Source organism: Artibeus jamaicensis, unplaced genomic scaffold (assembly GCF_021234435.1).
Source record: "Artibeus jamaicensis isolate MK-2021 breed Jamaican fruit bat unplaced genomic scaffold, CSHL_Jam_final scaffold_1964, whole genome shotgun sequence".
Taxonomy (NCBI): Eukaryota; Metazoa; Chordata; class Mammalia; order Chiroptera; family Phyllostomidae; genus Artibeus; species Artibeus jamaicensis.
Window position 1 is genome coordinate 55,606,779 of NW_026522030.1, and position 19,519 is coordinate 55,626,297.

A 19,519-nucleotide genomic window follows, 5' to 3' on the forward strand; every position below is an offset into this window, starting at 1 on the left:
TGTAGGTGACTGTCCCCTTATCTCTTGCTGCTTCTAGAATTCTCTCCTTCATTTTAATCTTGGGTAATACAATTATGATGTGCTTTGGTGTGTTCCTCCTTGGGTCCAACTTCTTTGGAACTCTCTGAAATTCCTGGACTTCCTGGAAGTCTATTTCCTTTACCAGATTTGGGAAGTTCTCCTTCATTATTTGTTCAGATAACTTTCCCACTTGTTGCTCTTCCTCTTCCCCTTCTAGTACCCCTATAATTCAGATGTTGGAATGTTTAAAGATGTCCTGGAGGTTCCTAAGCCTCTCCTCATTTTTTTTTTTCATTTTTGTTTCTTCCTTCTTTTCTATTTGATTGTTTCTTTCTTCCTACTGGTCCACTCCATTGATTTGAGTCCCAGTTTTCTTTCCATCACTATTGGTTCCCTGTGCATTTTCCTTTATTTCACTTAGTGTAGCCTTCATTTTTTCATCTAATTTGCCACCAAAATCAACCAGTTCTGTGAGCATCATGATCACCAGTACTTTGAACTGTGCATTTGATAGGTTGGCTATCTCTTGGTGGCTTAGATGTATAGGCTCTGGGGCTTTGATCTGTTCTTTCATTTGGCCATTTGGGGGCATCTGGTGACACCTGTTATTTAGTGAGGAGTGGAGCCTTAAGTGTTCACCAGGGAGGGGCAACCCAGTGGCTGGGTTGTGACTTGGGGGTGCAGTCAGAGAGGGAACAATGGTGCTTGCTCCTCTCTCTCAGATTTCAGTCCCCTCTGCCACTTCCCACAAGCAAATTGGGTCCTTCTGGTGCTGGTTCCCGGGTGGGTGGGCTTGTGTACTTTCTAAGACCCTGTGGATCTCTCCAATGAACTCTCCTGTGAGGCTGGAAGTCTCTCCCAGCACCTCAACCCCCACAATTGTTTTCAATTGGTGCTTTTAGGCTTTATTTCCTGGTGCTGAAGCCCTGGGTTGTGTGGTCTGTCTCACTGCCCATTTTTTGCCTGGTTTATCTGTGCATGAATGTGTGTCCGCGGTCAGCCAACTGCCTTGCACAACTCACTGGGTTTGCTCATTTTCTCCCTGTGCCCAGGTCTGCCAACCACCACCTTTTCCTGCTGCAACTTGTCTCTGCCAGCAGCCAACTCCGCCCCTCTTACTGGGGTCTGGATGAATGGTTCGTTGTTTTTGGACTTTGGTACACTTCAATTTTCTGTCTGTTCTGGTTGTGTTTTTGTTTCAAAATCTTTTTTGTCCTTAAATTTGGTTGTGCGATGAGGCACAGTATTTCCATCTTTGCCTCCATCTTGGGCAGAAGTCACCAATGTGCAGCCACTCACATTTCTTTTCTTTTTCTTTTTCTTTTTTTGGTAAAATATCTATTCAAATCATTTGCCCATTCTTTAATTTTTGATTGTCTTGTTATTGAGTTATAATAGTTATTTGCATATTCTGGATGCAATACCTATACCAGATATGTTCTTTCCCCCACCCAGTCTATCACTTATCTTCTCATTTTCTTGCTGGCGTTTTTGAAGTGCATTAGGATTTTGAATTTTTATAAAGTCAAATATTTTTCCTTTTCATCAAAAAGGTTTATACTTTTAGCTCTTAAATTTAGGTCTCTTATCCTTTTTGAGTTAATTTTTAGTACGGTGTGGGGTAAAGGTCTAAGTTCATCTTTTTGCATGTGGATAGTCAATTGTCCCAGTACCATGTGTCATAAAGACAAATTTTTATCTATTCTGTTTTATTTGAATTTAATATACAAAATATAGGATCACCTTGCTGATTTGTGCAAAAAGAGGCTAATGAGATTTTAATAGGAATAGCACTCAATCTATAGATCAACTTGAAGAAATTCTCAACTTAAATGTATTCACTTCCAATCCATGAATATGAACCATCTTACCATTTGCTTAGATACTAATTTCCCTTAGCACTGTTTTGTAGTTTTCAGTATAAAAATCTTGTACTTTAAAAAAAATACTACCCCAAGTATTCTGCTCATTTTGAGGTTACTATGAAGAGACATGTTTTCTTCATTTTCAGATTGCCAATGGTAATATTTAGAAATATAATGTTTTTTTACATATGTCTCTTCAATACTGATACTTTGCATAATTCGTGTCTTATAGCTTTAGAAGCATTTTTTTTTGATTCCTTAGTTTTATTTGCATACAGGATTACTGTATTTTGCAGTGTATAATGTGCACTTTTTTGGCCAAATTTTTTAGGGAAAAATAAGGACACACATTATACATGGGCATAATGATTACATACCATGGGTATAATAATCCCATGTATAATGCCCACAAAACGTGAGTGCACATGATACACAGGAGTTCATTGTACACAGGGAAATACAGTACGTTGTCTGAGAATAAATTCAGTTTTACTTCTTCCTTTCTAATCTAGATACATATGTTTGTTTTTCTTGCATCATTGCACTGGTTGAACATCCAGTACAATATTAAATGGAAGTAGTAATAGTGGACATCCTACTCTTATTCCCAATCTCAGAGGAAATGCATTTAGTCCTCCCACACGAAGTATGATATCAGCTATAGGAGATTTTTTGGGGGGTGACTTTTATCAGGGTGAGAAAATTTACTCCTATTCCTAGCTTGTTAAGAGCTTTTATGCATACAGATCTTGTCAAATGCTTTCTCTGTGTCTATTAGTCATGCAGTTTTGTCTTTTACCTTATTAATGTGGCATATCACATTGACTTCCTGATGTTAAACCAACCTCACATTCTTAATATAAACCCCAGTTATATAATTATTGGTTCTTTAATTATAAGTTAATTAAGGGGAAAATACACATTTTCCTACATTAGTACCTTTATCAGTGCTCTTTATATGTTTCTGAGGATTTGTGTTACCATTCTATATTATTTTCTTTCAGCCTGAAGGACTTCCTTTACTATTTTTTTGTAAGGCAAATCAGCTAGCTAGAAATTCTTGCAGTCTTTATCTGGGAATTTTTTTTAAAGATTTTATTTATTTTTAGAGACAGGGGAAGGGAAAAAGAAAAAGAGGGAGAGAAACATCAATGTGTAGTTGCCTCTCAAGTGCCCTCCACTGGGAACCAGGCCCACAACCAGGCATGTGCCCTGACTAGGAATCGAACCAGCAACCCTTTGGTTCACAGCCCATGCTCAAATCCACTGAGCTACACCAGCCAGGGCTATCTAGGAATGTTTTCATTCCCCATAATTATTGAAGCATAATGTTTTACTAGTTATAGAATTCTTGGTTGACAGTTTTTTTTCTCTCGTTACTTTGAATGTCATCCCACTGCCTTAGGTTCTTCATTGTTTCTGATGAAAACTTAGTTGTTATTGTTTCCTTGTATATAATAATTTGTTTCTCTTTTGCTTCATTCTAAATATTTGGCTTTCAATAATTTGACTATTATGTGACTAGATGTGGACCTCTTTGTATTTATTCTATATCTATTGTGCCTCTTAGATATGTAGATTAATATTTTTTATAAAATTTTAGGAATTTCAGCAATTAAATCTTTTTCTACCCCTTCTTCCTCCTGTGATTTCTGAGTACATTGGTACAGTGATGGTATCCCACAAGTCTCTTTTTCTATTCATTACAACATTTTTCTGTTCATATTGGATAATATCTATTGACCAATCTCCATTTTCATTGATTCTTTCTTCTGCCAGCTCGAATCTGGTGTTAAGCCCCTCTAATGAACTTCTTGTTTAGGTTATTGTCCTTTCAAGTCCAGGGTTTCTATTTGATTTTTTAATGATTTCCCTTTAGTAGTGGTCTCTATTTCATAAACAACTGTCTAATTTTCCTTTATTTCTTTAAATATGGCTTCCTACTGTCCTTTGAATATGTCTGTAATAACTACTTTGAAATGTTTGCCTGCTAGGTCTAACATCTTGGTCCTTCCAGAGATAGTTTCTGTCAACTGCCTTTTTGTCTATTCACAGTTATACTTCCTCGTTTTCTTCATGCCTTATAACTTTTTGTTAAAAACTCACATTTTAGATAATTAGCTGCAGCAACTCTATATTCTGGTCCCCCACTGGTAACTGTTTTTTTGTGTGTTTAGTGACTTTCCTGCACTAATTCTATAGAGTTTTATCTCTCATGCAGTGTGTGATGACTGATATTTTTTGCTGAATATGGTATTTTTTTTTAATTTTTATTATTAATCCTAAATTCCTAAGAGTCATCCTGTATCAGCAAAGTTTAGTTGATCAGAAGTTATACTTAAGCACCTTAAACCTGTAAGGCTTTTACCTTTTGCTAATGGATCTGTGCGTGGGTTGGGGAACATGGTCATAGATCAGGCAATTTACAAATCTGTCCTGGCTTTTATTTTTTCCTGTGCTTTCTCATGTTGCATTTGCACCTTCACTAGGTACCACATTCAACCAGGGAAGATGAGTAGAGAACCAGGTCCTGTGTTTGATCTCTCTTCAGCCTGTACACTGCACCTTGTTCACTTGTGCTGTCTTCCAGGAGTATGCATAAGCTTAAATTTCTGGCTGATCTGCAACCTCAGACTAGCTGCATAAGTTGTCTTTCCTTATATTTTACCATTGAGATTGCCACTGGTTTTATTGAAGCCCCTGAGTATGTACTCTAACCCAGATCAAGTCAGCCCCCACAGGCAGCAGAACTTCCAGTTTCCACAGCCTTGCCTGCCCAGATGGAACAGGCAAGGCAGGAGCATGATGGAAGCCCCAGGATAAGATACCACAAACTCCCACTGTTCATAACCATGGTTTGGTAGTGTTTCTTGAATAAATGCTTCTCAATTTGCTGCATGCCTTTGATTTCCTGAGCCCTAAAATGGTTGATTTTTACTGTTTTCTCCAGTTTTATTGTTGCATTTGGGGCAGAGAATTTGCCAAGCTCTCACTTCACTACTCTGGAAGTTCTGACATCCCTGTTCCTTGCCCCCCTCCCCTTCCAGACGCACTCTTAAGTTTATTTTAGACTAATAATACTACCAACTATTTATTTTAAATTGGCTTCATTTAATTGAAAATCTAATCTTTCTCCAAGAGCCATTAATGGCTCTATCAGCATCTTGAAAGCATTAGGGGGCCTCAGAGGGAACCATCTTGCTGAATATAAACCACATGTTTTCCCGTCAGACTTCAGGCCTCCCTGAAATGGGATTATCTACCTGTAGATGCCTACACACTGCCTCAAGGTTTGTGGGGGTGGGAAGGATAGGATTTTCCTGACTCTCTTCTGTGATGGATGAAGTGATAAGAAAACAGGGTCCTAAGCTGAAAGTTGCCTCACGTGATTTCTGATAACCAACAATACAGTTAAAACCACATTATTATCCAAACTTCTTGCTTCCTCCACCCAGCATATATTACAAAAAAAAAAAAAAAAACCCTCCACAAGACCCTGAAAACCTCAGAATTCCATATGACAAACTATTCATAAGCATGAAAACCATCAGTAAAGCCCTTCAGGGCCAGGGTGTCATGTGGATAATTGGCAAGAGCCTCTTTAAAAGGGATTCCATTCAATAATGTGTCTTTTTTAAAAACCTAGCTAAACCTAAAGCTGAGCATCAAGTAATTACACTCTCAATCTTTCCAATTGCACAGTGTTTTGAAAATGTCAAAATTACAACCAAATGCTGCTGCAGCATATTTTACTGGTGGTTTTCTGGACCCTAGTGGAGGTGCTGGCCACAGGAGTGGAAAGGGAAAAGTTTGCATATTTTTCCTGTAGAACCATAGTTAGTGAAGCACACAGATATAATATAGATGGCACCCACTGAAATACACATATTTAATGAACTTGATCTTTGGTTCTATTCACTGCCCCTTCTGGAAAGAGAATCAAAATATGGCCATAAAACCATAAGGTTGCTATGAAAAAAATCTTACTAAAACAGCAAATTTCCACAAGAGGCAAGTAATTGAAAGGTGATGCTCCAAGAGATAAGGCAGGGTGTGGTCCTTTACAGATACAAGAAGTTGCTCAGAACTTCTGTAAGGACAGAATAAATGTAATGGATCTTCCCCAAGCTTCATTCCGGCTCTTGGCCAGAGGACCCTCAGACTAATAGGCTGATGAGGACTTGTGTTAGTCCAATGCCAAACTGTGTCACCTGGAGTACTTGTAAACAATGGTCCAGAACCACTCATTCGTGCATTTCCTCAGTAAAGAGACCTTTGTAATATTGCCCTTGGTGCAAAATGCTGGGACTACTTATTTGGCCACTCACAGCCCAGTTTTGGAAGCCATTATATATCATAGGGGAGGAATGGAACAAAGAAACCATTTAAATTAATAGAATATGGCAAATATATGTTATTTCAAAAAAAACTACTAAGACACATAGGTTGAAAAATGGCACCTATGGATCAAATCTAACTACATATATGTTTCCTTGGCTACATACTGACTTGTTTTTAAATCTGAATTTCAGAGAACTATGAAATCCAACCCAAGTGTATTTGTAGCCAGAACAAACCCTCTCCCTTTACCTAAGTATGCCTGGTTCTGTTGATACTTGAATAGTATTTGTTCATTAATTCCATGTAAGCAGGTGAACAGATGCCAGAACTTTAAGAAAAATGGAGAAGAAAATAGAATTTTCTCAACTTTAACTTTACCAGTAGGGAAAAGCCAGCCATAATTCCATTTCAGCAGTGGAATACTATGATCTGACTTTCAGATGTAACTGTTTGGAAAAGGTGAGGAATATGAAAGGGCTGGAGGTGGAAGAGATTAAAGTATATATATTATATTTTTTCCTTCTGTGTGTTTATTTTGAGTATTTTGCTGGAAGAGTGAGGACTGTCTTCAAATAACAATAGACCACTGCATCCTTGCTAACCCCTAAGGTAAGCAAGGAGACTTTCTCACTCCCAGACCCCTCCTTGCACCTTAGGGAAGGGTGGGGAGGGGAACTGAGCTGGGCATGCAATTGCTCTAAAGAAACTCTATGCTGATTTATAATTATAGGAGGGACCTAGGAAAGGTGGGGAGGAAAGGAGAGCTTGTAGCTGGAAGTACCTGCTCATGGCAGCTTTGTGTCTCCCTCCTGCCTACTCAGTGTCGGTGGTGCCCCATGTTTTGCCTTCCAATAAACACTGGATGAAAAGGGAGAATGAGCCCTTTGGAGGCAATAGCGCCACAACCATGTACCTGGTACTACTGACTCCTTTGTAGAGCATCTACAATGCTCTACATTGTTTTGTTGGGTATAACTGGCAGGGAAAGATAGATCCTTGACCTCTTGAAGCTTACAATCCAGCCAAGAAGATAAATGTTAAGTGAAAGAAAGGAAGAATAAATTATGCAATGAATTACATGACACTCTCAGAGCATATAACAGCATGTGTCTAGTCTGGCATGGTGGTGGGGGGAGGTCTGGAAAGGCCTTGAAGGGTTTGACATTCTGCTGCTCACTGAAAGACAAATGCTAGACTGGGCAAGAGAAGAGGGCTCTATAGAGAGGAGATAGCATGTGCAACATGGCTTGAGACAGAAAAGAAATGGAGGAAAGGGACTGAAAGAAGGTCCTGTGGCAGAGCAGAGGGGCACTGGCAGATGGCACCAGAATCTGCAAGACATCCAAGAAATTGGGAAAGGCTTAGGATTTTATCTTAAAAACCATAATAATTATTTGACACATTTTAAGCATAGAAGAGGTCAGATTAGATTGCCATTTTTAAACTATTATCACAGTCATTTAGAGATCCACAGACATGTTATGTGAATGGTTTGGCATGTATTCCTAGGGAAACTAGGTAAACCATAAGCAGGAAAGTTACTGATAAACCTGGCCTCCATTCCCAGGGTCTCAGCCTGTGGCTTTGCTCCACTGAGTGACAACTACATTGCTTGCACCACACATATGACTCTATATCCTGCATCTCCTACTAGACTAAAAAGACACAGGAGGTCACAACACTTCCTTCATAGTTCCTAATGCCATGCCTGGGATGTGTGTAGTTGATTTTTAATAAAGAATGAATCAATCCCATTTATACAAATTCAAAACTGTCAAAACTATTTATGGTGTTGCAAGTCAGCATAATGGTTGTATCGTGAGCAGAGAGGGTTACTGGATGGGAGTATCAATATTATTTCTTGATCCGGGTGCTGCTTACATTGACATGTTCAGTCAAAAATTAATTGGTATGTATGCAGCAAAGAAAACCATAAAAAAACCCAAAAGAATGACTTACTGAATGGGAGAAGATATTTGCCCGTGATACATCCAATAAGAATTAATATCCAAATTCTATCAAGAACTCACAAAACTCAACAACAACAAAAAATCTAATTAAAATGTGGGCAGGGGACCTGAATAGACATTTCTCCAAAGAGGACATACAGTTGGCCAAGAGACAGACATATGAAAAGGTGCCCAACATCACTAATTGTTAGAGAAATGCAAATTTAAACCACAGTGAGATATCATTTCATGCCTATCAGAATGGCTATCATCAATAAATCAACAAACCAGTGTTGGATATGGAGAAAAGGGAATCAGTTTGCACTGTTGGTGGGAATGGAGAATGTGCAGCCACTAGAAAACAGTGTGGAGGGTTCTCAAGCAATTAAAAATGGAACTGCTTTAAGATCCAGTGGTTCCACATCAGGGTATATATCCGAAGAAACCCAAAACACTAATTCACAAGAACATAAGCATTGCAGCATTATTTATAATAGCCAAGCTATGAAAGCAACCCAAATGTCCATCAATGAACAAGTGGATAAAAATGTTGTGGACCATATATACAAAGGAATATTACTTAGCCATAAAAAAGAAATAATCTTACCATTTATGACAAAATGGATGAACCAAGAGAGTATCATGCCAAGTGAAATAATTAAAAGAAAATATAAATACCATGTGATTTCACTTAAATGTGAAATCTAAATAACAAAATAAATAAACAAACAAAACTGAAACAGACTCATAGACACAGAGAACAGACTTATGACTGCCAGAGGGGAGGGGAGTTGGACGAATGGGTGAGAAAGGTGAAGGAACTAAGAAGTACAAACTGGTAGCTACAAAATGGTCATGGGGATATAAAGTACAGCATAGGAAATATAGTCAATAATGTTGTAATAACTATGTCTGGTGCCAGGTGAGTACTGGAAGCACCAGCAGGAACACTTTGTAAAGTATATGATTGTTCAACCAATATGGCATACCTGAAACTAATACAAAATAATACTGAATGTTAACTGTAATTGAAAAATAAAATTAAGGACTTCCGCCAAGATGGAGGCATAGGTGGAGACATCGTGCTTTCTCACACAACCAAGTTTAGAGACAACAAAATATTAGCAACAGAAAACACAGCCAGAACACAGAAAATTGAACTTTTCGGATGTCTGATAACAACAAATTCCTCAGCCTGATCGGTAAGAGGGGCAAAACCAGCAGCTGGCGGAGCGGGGTTGCACAGGAAAACTCGGTCAGACGAACTTAGGTGCATGGACCCCAGGCCTGGGGTTGCAAAGGGCTGACCCAGTGAGCGACTGGTGGATCCAGCGAGGGTGAAGGGCAGCGGGTTGACTGTGCTGGCGCATTCCTGCACAGATAGACCTGCGAGGGGGTGGACAGTGAGATGAAACTGAGCGGGTCCCAGTGAGGGGAGGAAGCTGATGGCTGCCATTTCCCGGCTCTGACCCCGCCCCCACATACAGTGTCACAACCCAGCGACCTGAACGACCCTACCCTGGTGAACACCTCTGGCTTCACTCCTCACCCAGCAGTGGGAAGCAGGAGAGGGGGACGCCATTTCCCCACTCTAACCCCCCCCACCACATACAGCGCCACAAACCAGCAACCCCGCCCTGGAGGCCCCACCCCACCCCTAAGACTCCGATCCTCATACTTAATGGGCGCGAACAGACGAAAAATGGCTCAAGAAGATCTCAAAGTCCCAGAGTCCATAAATCTAAGTGACGAAGAAATAGCAAAACTTTCAGATGCACAGTTCAAAACACTGGTGATCAGGATGCTCACAGAACTGGTTGATTATAGTCACAAATTAGAGGAACATATGAAGGCTAAACTAATTGAAATGAATGGCAATGCACAGGAAACCAATAGTAATGGAAAGGAAACTGGGACTCAAATCAAAGGAGTGGACCAGAAAGACGATAAAAATGACCAACCAGAAAACAATGAAGAAATAAGAATTCAAAAAAATGAGAAGAGACTTAGGAACCTCCAGGACATCTTTAAACGCTCCAACACCCGAATTATAGGGGTACCAAAAGGGGGAAAGGAACAGCCACAAGTGGAAAACTTATTTGAACAAATAATAAAGGAGAATTTCCCTAATCTGGCAAAGGAAATAGACTTCCAGGAAATCCAGGAAGCTCAGAGAGTCCCAAAGAAGTTGGACCCAAGAAGAAACACACCAAGGCACATCATCATTACATTAGCCAAGATTAAAATGAAGGAGAGAATCCTAGAAGCAGCAAGAGATAAGGGGACAGTCACCTACAAAGGAGTTCCCATCAGACTGTCAGCGGATTTCTCAAAAGAGACCTTACAGGCGAGAAGGGGCTGGAAAGAGATATTCCAAGTCATGAAATCCAAAGACCTGCAACCAAGATTGCTCTATCCAGCAAAACTTTCATTTAGAATGGAAGGGCAGATAAAGTGTTTCTCAGATAAGATCAAATTCAAGGAGTTCATCATCACCAAGCCCTTATTATATGAAATGTTAAAGGGACTTACCTAAGAAAAAGAAGATAAAAAATATGAACAGTGAAAGGACAGCAAACACACAGTTATTAACAACCACATCTAAAACAAAAGTAAGCTAAAAGGACAGCTAGATCAGGAGCAGAACCATAGAAATGAAGATCTCATGAAGGGTTAGCAACAGGGGAGTGGGAGGCGAAGGGGGGAGAAGGTACAGAAAATATGTAGCATAGACGGTAGGTAGAAAATAGATGGGGGGAGCAAGAATAGTATGGGAAATGTAGAATCCAAAGAACTTGAGACACATGGTCATCAACTAAAGGGGGGGAATGGTAGGAGTGGGGGAGTGCAGGGTGGAGGGGAATGAAGGGGGGAATAGAACAACTGTAATGGCATAATCAATAAAATAAAAATAAAAATAAAGAAAAAGAAATTAAAATAAAGAAAAAGAAATTAAACAAAATTAAAAAATAAATTATAACTAAGAAAACTAAAATAAATAAATACTTGTTAAATAGTTTTTAAAAATTCATTGGTCTGTATAATTATGATTTGTACATTTTTCTATGTTTCTATAATATTTTAAATTGATCAGTGAATCAACTATTCAATAAAAATGCTTCCCCAATGTACGATTTGAAGGGCAAGTTAAAGTAGGTGCTGGCAAATATTTTCTATAACAGGGAAGATATTAAATATCTTTGGACTTACAAGCCGTACAAAACAAAAGTAACCACAGACAATGTTGTAAATGACAAGTGTGGCTTTCTTCCAACAACATGTATTGGGTTGGCCCAAAAGTTTGTCTAGTTTTTTCCACACAATGGCTCTAGTAGTACTTTGTTGTCTTTAACTCCATTTGAAATCATTCTGTTACATTGTATTGTGACAGCTGTCATATCAGTGTGCTTCTTTAATAAAAAACTTATCAAAATTAGGAAATTTTTGTACAGCCATTTTAATATTGAATATGGAAGAAAATACACAGCATTTTCAGCCTATTGTGCTTTAATATTTCAAGAAAGGTAAAAAGGCAACTGAAATGCATAAAAGGATTTGTGCTGTATATGGAGAAGGTGCTTTGACTGATCAAACTTGTCAAAAGTGGTTTCAAAGTTTTGTGCTGAAGATTTCTCTCTGGATGATACTCCATAGTCGGGTAGACCATTTGAAGTTGATTGACTTGAGACATTGAGAACGATCAGTGTTATACTATGTGAGAGATAGCCAAAATGCTCAAAATATCCAAATCAATAAAGTTATCAGTGAAAATGAAAAATGTGTCTTTTATTTTACAGAAAAAAGCACACAGACTTTTTAGCCAACCCAATACTAATGAACACTGAACATCAAATTTTGTATAATTTTCACATGTCCTGAAATAGTCCTTCGATTTTTTTTAATCATTCATTCTTAGTTCTCCAACTGTACAAAATGGCTGCAGGCCCAATCTGACCCACAGGAAGCAGGTTGCCCGGCCCCTGCTCTAAGGAGGTGTGCAAAGAAAACACATATCCTGGCCTGCACACCGGCTCAGCCTATCCTCCCCCAAGCTGCCCCTCAAGCACTCCCCAACCTTTATAAGTAGGCAGACACTCCATCTTGTCACCACATGGATATTTACTGTCCCGAGGTTTGATGGGGTCCACTCGACAGACAGTATAGGGGTTGTAGTCTTGTTTATACGTTGTGAGCAGATCCATATTCTCTTTACTTGGGACAAAGTGGTCAGGCTGGTGGATCTTCACTGGTAACACTTTGTGAGGCCCAAAATCTCTCCTGTAACAAAAATAAACACTGCCATTGGGGCTACTGGCTCATGGTTTCCATTCAACACAATTCTACAAATGTTTGCTAAGAAGTTATCTTTTGACCTGGCAGTTCCACTGCTGGGATTATACCCTAAGAATCATGAAACACCAATTCAAAAGAACCTATGCACCCTAATGTTCATAGCAGCATTATTCACAATAGCTAAGTGCTGGAAATAGCCTAAGTGCCCATCAGTAAATAAGTGGATCAAAAAACTTTGGTGCATTTACACAATGGAATACTACACAGCAGAATGAAAGAACTCCCAGCCTTCACAACAGCATGAAAAGAGAGTATTATGCTAAGTGAAATAAGCCAGGTGGTAAAAGACAAATACAATATGATCTCACCTATAAGTGGAACCTAATCAACAAAACAAGCAAGTGAGCAAAATAGAACCAGAGGCATGGAAATAAGAACAAACAGAGGGGAGGAGGGAGGGTAATAACAGGGGAAAGAAGGGGAAGAGTCAAATCAAGGAATATGTGTAAAGGACCCATGGACAAAGACAACGGCAGGGGTGGGTGGGTTTGAAGGTGGAAGGTGGGGGTGGGTAGGGTAGGGGACAGTAATGGGGGGAAAATGGGGACAACTATAATTGAACGACAATTTTTTAAAAAATAAGTTATCTTCTACTCTATCCCCCTAACTGCTCTTCCTCCTCTGTTGCTCACTTTCGAGAAAGACACCACTATTCCCTTCTCATCTAAGTCAGGCACCCAGACACCATCCTGGATCCACCCTCTCACAGCTCCGGACCATCACTCACCAGGGGAGGCCCCCCCATGGTTCAGACCCTGACTCCTTCTCACCTAGATCATGTGACAGCCTAGCGCCTGGGCTTCCTACTTCACTCCTGGCACTTCTACTGCAGTCTCCTTAGTGTGGCCTCTAAAATGAAAATCAGACTATGTCACTCCCCAGCTTAAAACTCTTCCAGATTAGGCCAACTTTGTAGCATGGTTTATAAGCTTTGATGGACCTGCCCCTGCCTTACGGCTCAACCGCATCTCCCACTTCCCCGGCGCCCCTGCCCACAGTGGTCCAACCACCCGGACCACTGAGAAGGCCTCTCTTCTGTGCCTGCTCTTTCTGCCTTCCTTCCCCATCAACCCCTTCACTGCTAACTTCTATTTTTCAGGTACCACCACTTCCTTCTCTGCACTCCTGTTGCTCCTCCTGCTAATATTTATCTCCTTCATTTACCTGACCTTACAGAAAAACCCAACAGGGCAGAACAGTACAGTAACTAGAGACATAAGACATTTATTTCTCTGCTCTCTAGCATCAGTGTCCCCATTATTTCAGGCAGTATGAAAAAAATGGGACAGAAAAAGCATGATGGCCTTCACTAAACAGGAAGCACTCTCTTCCCTAAGCATCCCACAGCCAGAGAGGCCAAGAAAATAACTGCACCAGCACCAGGAACCACCTTGGTGACACCAGGGCTTAGCTTGAACTGACAGTCCCCACCAGGGAAATTCACAATTCTCGATGCAAACTCTCTTAAGCAAACACTTCCCCCAGGGCTTCTCCTCTATACAACAGCTTGGTTTTGCCTGAAACCCATTTATTAAACTGGACAAGGGGAAGGTAGATTTTCCCTGACGGTGCTTGCCAAAATAGCCTCGCCAAGGGAGGGGGAGGTTTCCGGACAGGAAAACATCAGGCCCAAACACCAATAAAACCTACTTCCCGGCCAAAATCTGGAGCAGCATTACTGAGCCACGCTTGACTAGCAAAGGTAACACACTCCACTATAATCTGTCTTGCATGAATTATATACATAGTTGTCAATAAACCCAAACCAGTGCCTGAAAATGCTTTGTGGGATGGGGGAGGGAGTTAGGAAGCAGGAGAATTAGTTTCTCTAGGGCTCTAAGGAGGAAATAGGAGATGCTTCACTTGAACTCCCAGTAACACCCTCTGGGTAGATTTAAAAACACATTTGGCCGCAGTTACAGGTCTTCAGCCTGGACTCTCTTCCCAAGGGCTCCATGTTGGCAAATGGCAAGAGGAGCTGACCATGTATCAGCTGGGGCTATGAAAGGAGCAGGCTAAACAAGAACCCAAGGGTGGGTTCCATACTTGCACCCTTCTTGGTATATCTCATGACAGCATCTGCCTAGCACTAAATCAACTGCAATAGCACACTAGGAGTGAAGGTCCTAGGTAGCAGAGAGAATTGAAAATATCTGGAAAACCTTGTCTGAAAACTGGTTAACTGCAAAGTGGCTTTTATCAGGATGTCTGTATTCTCAGGGGAGAGCTCCCAAGATCAGGTGAGCTCTCCCCATTCCAAAAGGGGTGGGGAGGGGTTTTGGAGGCAGTTGAGGCCACACACAGACCCATGTTCATCCATAGCTACCCAAGGGTTCAGCCCTCTTCCAAAGACCAAGATCAGGAGATACCAAGGGCAAGTGGTAAGAAACAAGGCCCAGTGACCAAGCTGTGCCCCCTTTAACCCCCTAACCCCAAAGCAGTCAGGCATGCTCTCCAGTTTCAGGCCTGCCATGCTCTGGGACCCTACACACAGGTCATGGCATCCTCCTTGCTGTTACTCCTAGCGCAGGATCCGACTTCTCCTCAGAGATACTGTGAGAGTTTCAGTATCTCCAAGGTCTTCAAGGGCTCCCAGCTCTCTGAGATTTTCAGGGTGCTTTACGCCCCTGCCTCCTGCTGCTTCTACAGAAGACAAAAAGAAAAATGCCCACAGCCAAACTCACCAGTTCATGGACTATCCCGAAGTTGGTTACCCAAAGACAAAAGCTGATATAGCAGTATCCTTGCTCACTATGTTTAGGGAAAGAAATTATTCATTGAATCTCCTCCTCCTATACAAAATGTAAGTTCCTTGTGAAAGTACATCTATGATTGAATATACTAATCAGCTATAACTAAGAAAAACAATCCTGAGAGGGGAAAATGAACTATTTCTGAAGAGGGGAAAGTTTTCCATTTAATTCATGTATACCCCACCCAAAAAATATTGACTGCAGCTTAAGAGTGAATTTAATCAGAATTTATGTTTCCTCATTATGTTTTTACATTGGGAACATTCACTGAAACCTGTCATTAACCACAACGCAACTGCACGTCCCCAATCTCACATAATCTTACAGCCTTTAAGTTCACATAAAAGTCTGTTTTATCCTTCCCAGAAATTGCTCCAATTTAGTAGCTTTTTTTTAAGGGCAGTCCCCCCTCTTTCTGTGTTACACTTCCTAGTCCCTGCGCCCATTGTGGCTATGAACCAAAGGAAAAAATTGGTCAAAGATGTTAACTTTCTTTTAGATGCAAAGCTATAAAAGTTATATAGTATGGAAGGCCAGGAGCTAAACTCTGAGTTAAGTAAAGGTTAAAGGGGCCCTGCTGGGAAAGTCGTAACAACCTGACTCCCAATCATTAGGCAAAGCTAAAGAAAGGTGTTAGACAAGAATCTGACAAAAGAAAAGAAGAAATAACATAGCCAACTAGCTTCCGGGAGCCTGGAAGTAAGGAAAAGAAGATTTTTGCAGCAATAAAGGGGCCATAAAATACTTCTCAAAAAAAAAAACTTTTATTAATGTTGATCTATGAAAACTTCAGAATTTGTTAGTGTGCCCAAGTAATCTATCACATTAAATGGAATCCATTTGAAGAAGTGTCCCTGCTCTTGCCCAAAGCCAGTCTCTTCATCCCTACCCTAAATTCCTTCCTCCTTTCTTGGAAACCTCATGGAATGGACCATCACCTGGTCTGTGATTTAACTTTCCTCTTGATGGCTTCTTTCTGTCCATATTTAAACATGCTAATCAATGAAACAAACAAGCAAGCAAAATATAACCAGAGAAATTGAAATTAATAACAAGTTGACAGTAACCAGAGGGGAGGTAGGAGGGGACAATGGTGGAGAAAGGGGGAAGGTTTTCAAGAAACCTGTAAAAAGGACACATGTACAATGCCAAAGGGGAGTAGAACTGAGGATGGGAGGTGGGGTTGGCTGGGGTAGTGGGGAGTGGTGGGGGAAAATGGAGACAACTGTACTTGAACAACAATAAAATAAATAAGCATGCTCCATCCTTTCTGAACTTTTAAGCAAAAAATAAAATATAACACAAGCCTTACTAGTGTTCAGCCCTCTCTCTTCCTCTTCTCTCTTCTAGAAATGGGTGTCTACAGGTACAGACTGGCCTTCCTTACCTCCCACTCCTGCTCCACCCATCAACTCTGATTCTACTCCTTCCTTGCTCTAAGGAGGCCTGCAGAGCACCACCTTGTTTCCGAATCCAGTCCCTGCTCCACAGGTCTTTATCCTCTTGCACCTTAATTCTATCCATCCTCTCATTCATTTTTTAAATACTCTTGCCCTTGATATTTTTAAAATATCTCTCCCTTGAGATACTCCTCATGATATTTCTTCTCAACCACCTGTATGGGGTTTTGCTCTTTATCAGTTGATTTGATTTTATTACTGTACACATAATTCTCAAATTCCCCAAGGTTAAAAGGCACTCTCTAAGGCACAGGTGGCAAACACAAGGCCCGCAGGCCGAACCCGGCCCTCCACCTTGTTTTATCCAGCCCAGCACCTTGTTTCTACCCAGCAGCAGCACTGAGCTCTCACTTAACTGTTAAGGAGCAGTTACATTTATACAGTCCTAAAATTACATTTGGCCTTTGAAGGCAACCTCGAGGCTGATGTGGCTCCAGTGAAAATGAGTTTGAGACATCTGCTAAGGAAACCAATATGTTGTTGCAGGCAGGTTGGGGAGCCCATCCCAGCACACTGAGAAAGACCCCCAGGCTGAGACCAGTGGTAATATTAGTGGTTAGTCATACCGCCAAAGCTACTGGCTGAATAAATAGACTGTTTCAATAATTACTGATATTGGGATTAGGGTTAGCAGGGTGCCTTGGGGTAAGAAATGTATTCAAAGGGCTCGATCCATGTCTCTGATCCTAATAAGAACAGACTGAGCCCATTTCTCATTTTCACTAGGAAAGACAGGAATCCAAAACACCTGCCTCCAGGATTCAGGTTACGTAGAAACTCTCTTGTCCATAACCCACACTAGACCTGAGGCTAACAGCTGTCAATGCTTCACATAAATTCTGGATAAAATGTAAAAACAACTATCTATAAGAACTAAAGAGTAACCAAGATAGGCAGATTCTGGTGCAGAACCAATGAGTAGAAGAAAGGAATGGCACTGGGTGAGCCTCTGTGTAAGTTTCCACTTTGTTTCAAGGCCTCCAGTCTGGGCTAGGCAAGGCAGACAAAATGTGACTATAACACCTTCCACCTTTCTAGACTGAAGAACCAAAGGACCAAATTTTGAGGTAACCACAGGCACCAGAAAGTGAAGAAGGAATCCCAGAAAGGAGAGAATCAGAGACAGAAAACCTGAAATTTTATCTACTAGACCCAAATCTCTGGCTGACCTCACATGTATGTCAGCCTTGAAGCAACGCTAAAGGTAAATAACTGAACTGAGATTTGAGCTGCTACCCAAGAGACAGTTTGCATTTTCAGTCCAATTAACTCCTATCTGCTCTTCAGGAAGGAAGAAAGGATGGGAGGGAAGAAGAAAGAAAAAGGAAAGAACTCTTCAGCCCCGACTAGCATGGCTCAGTTGGCTGGGCATTATTTCACGAACAGAAAAGTTGCCAGTTGGATTCCCAGTTGGGGCACATGCCTGGGTTGTGGGTTCAGTCCCAGGCTGGGGTGTGTATGAGAGGTAACTGATAGATGTTTCTCTTTCATATTGATGTTTCTCTTCCTCCCTCCCTTCCCCTGTCTCCAAAAATAAACAAATACATAATCTTTTTAAAGAACTCTTCAGAGGAATATAGAAAAATTTAGTCTCCATTATAGAACATTAACAATATACAGGATCAATCCAAAATTATTTGGCATACATACAAATCTAACCCACTCTAAAGAAGGAAAGAGATAATCATGAAGACGAATTCCAATCAAGCTCAGATGTTAGAATAAAGGAGCTGTTTGACTATGCTCGATTACAAAAAGAAAAATAAGGTCATAATGAATCAAAAGGCAACTACAGAGACAAACAGTAATGAAATAAAAACAACCAAATGTATATTCTAAAACCGAAATATACAATATCTGAAATAAAACATTCACTGGATAGGCTTAATATTTGAATGGAGGTGGAAGAAAGATTCAGTAAACTTGAACATAGATGAATAGAAACTATCCACTCTGAAGAACAAAGAGAAAAAAGATTGGGGGGAAGAAGTGAACAGAGACAGAAAAAAAAATAAATACTTGAAGAAATAATGAGCAAATTGCCCCCAACTTTAATCAAAGACACGCAGCATCAAAGGCAGTGAAATTGCTCAGGCCAGTCTAGTGTTGAGACCTATTTCTGCATGTCTTCATTAATTCTCAGATCCAGTATACAGAGGAGAGTAAGTGTATCCCCTGGGGTATAGCTCTGAATAGAAAGCCAAGTTAAGTATTTGAAAAGAAAATGTGTAAAATTCAATGGGTAGGGAAAGATTCAAGCCCACTACCTATTTTCTTGCTTCTTTCCTGGCTTTTGAAGAGATTACTAACTGCCCTTTATCTTTTAGTTCTTGCCTCCCTCACTCTCCTCAGTTTACCCAAAAGTCTTCTCAATAAATGAATAAATCCTTGCCACCAACTTGCTGCCCCTTTGCGCTTCGGCCAAACCCATGAAGTCTGAACCTGATTCAGTCTTCCCAGACACACGCACATCTCCAATGTACCCTAGCCATGGTCTCACTTCCTTCAGAATAAAGGTCTGGCACCATCTTGAAGTCTCACCTCTTCTTCTGTGAGGCTATCCACTTTGCCCATCTTAAAGCATCTGGTTTAGCTTACATAAATAATGTCACAAAATGGGTCCCAAGTGTTTTACAGAATGACATACCTAAGGGGAAATGAGGCTTGAAGTACAGACCTCTTATTCATAAACTGATCTCAGGTCTATCTGAACCAAAGGCAGACCCTATGTGAAAGAATTACTAAGAGCTGCAAAAAAGCTTCATACTCAGAAGGGC

At 40.5% G+C, this 19,519-nt stretch overlaps 1 protein-coding gene across 1 annotated transcript in view; it reads right to left on the minus strand.

Annotated features, from left to right (window-relative positions):
* The window catches only part of SAXO1 (stabilizer of axonemal microtubules 1), a 41,137-nt gene that overhangs the window by 11,830 nt on the left and 9,788 nt on the right, over positions 1-19,519 (minus strand). Inside the window, exon 4 of the mRNA XM_037132349.2 lies at positions 12,252-12,454. Coding sequence (XP_036988244.2) covers positions 12,252-12,454 — 203 coding nt within the window. The remainder of the gene's footprint in view (positions 1-12,251; positions 12,455-19,519) is intronic.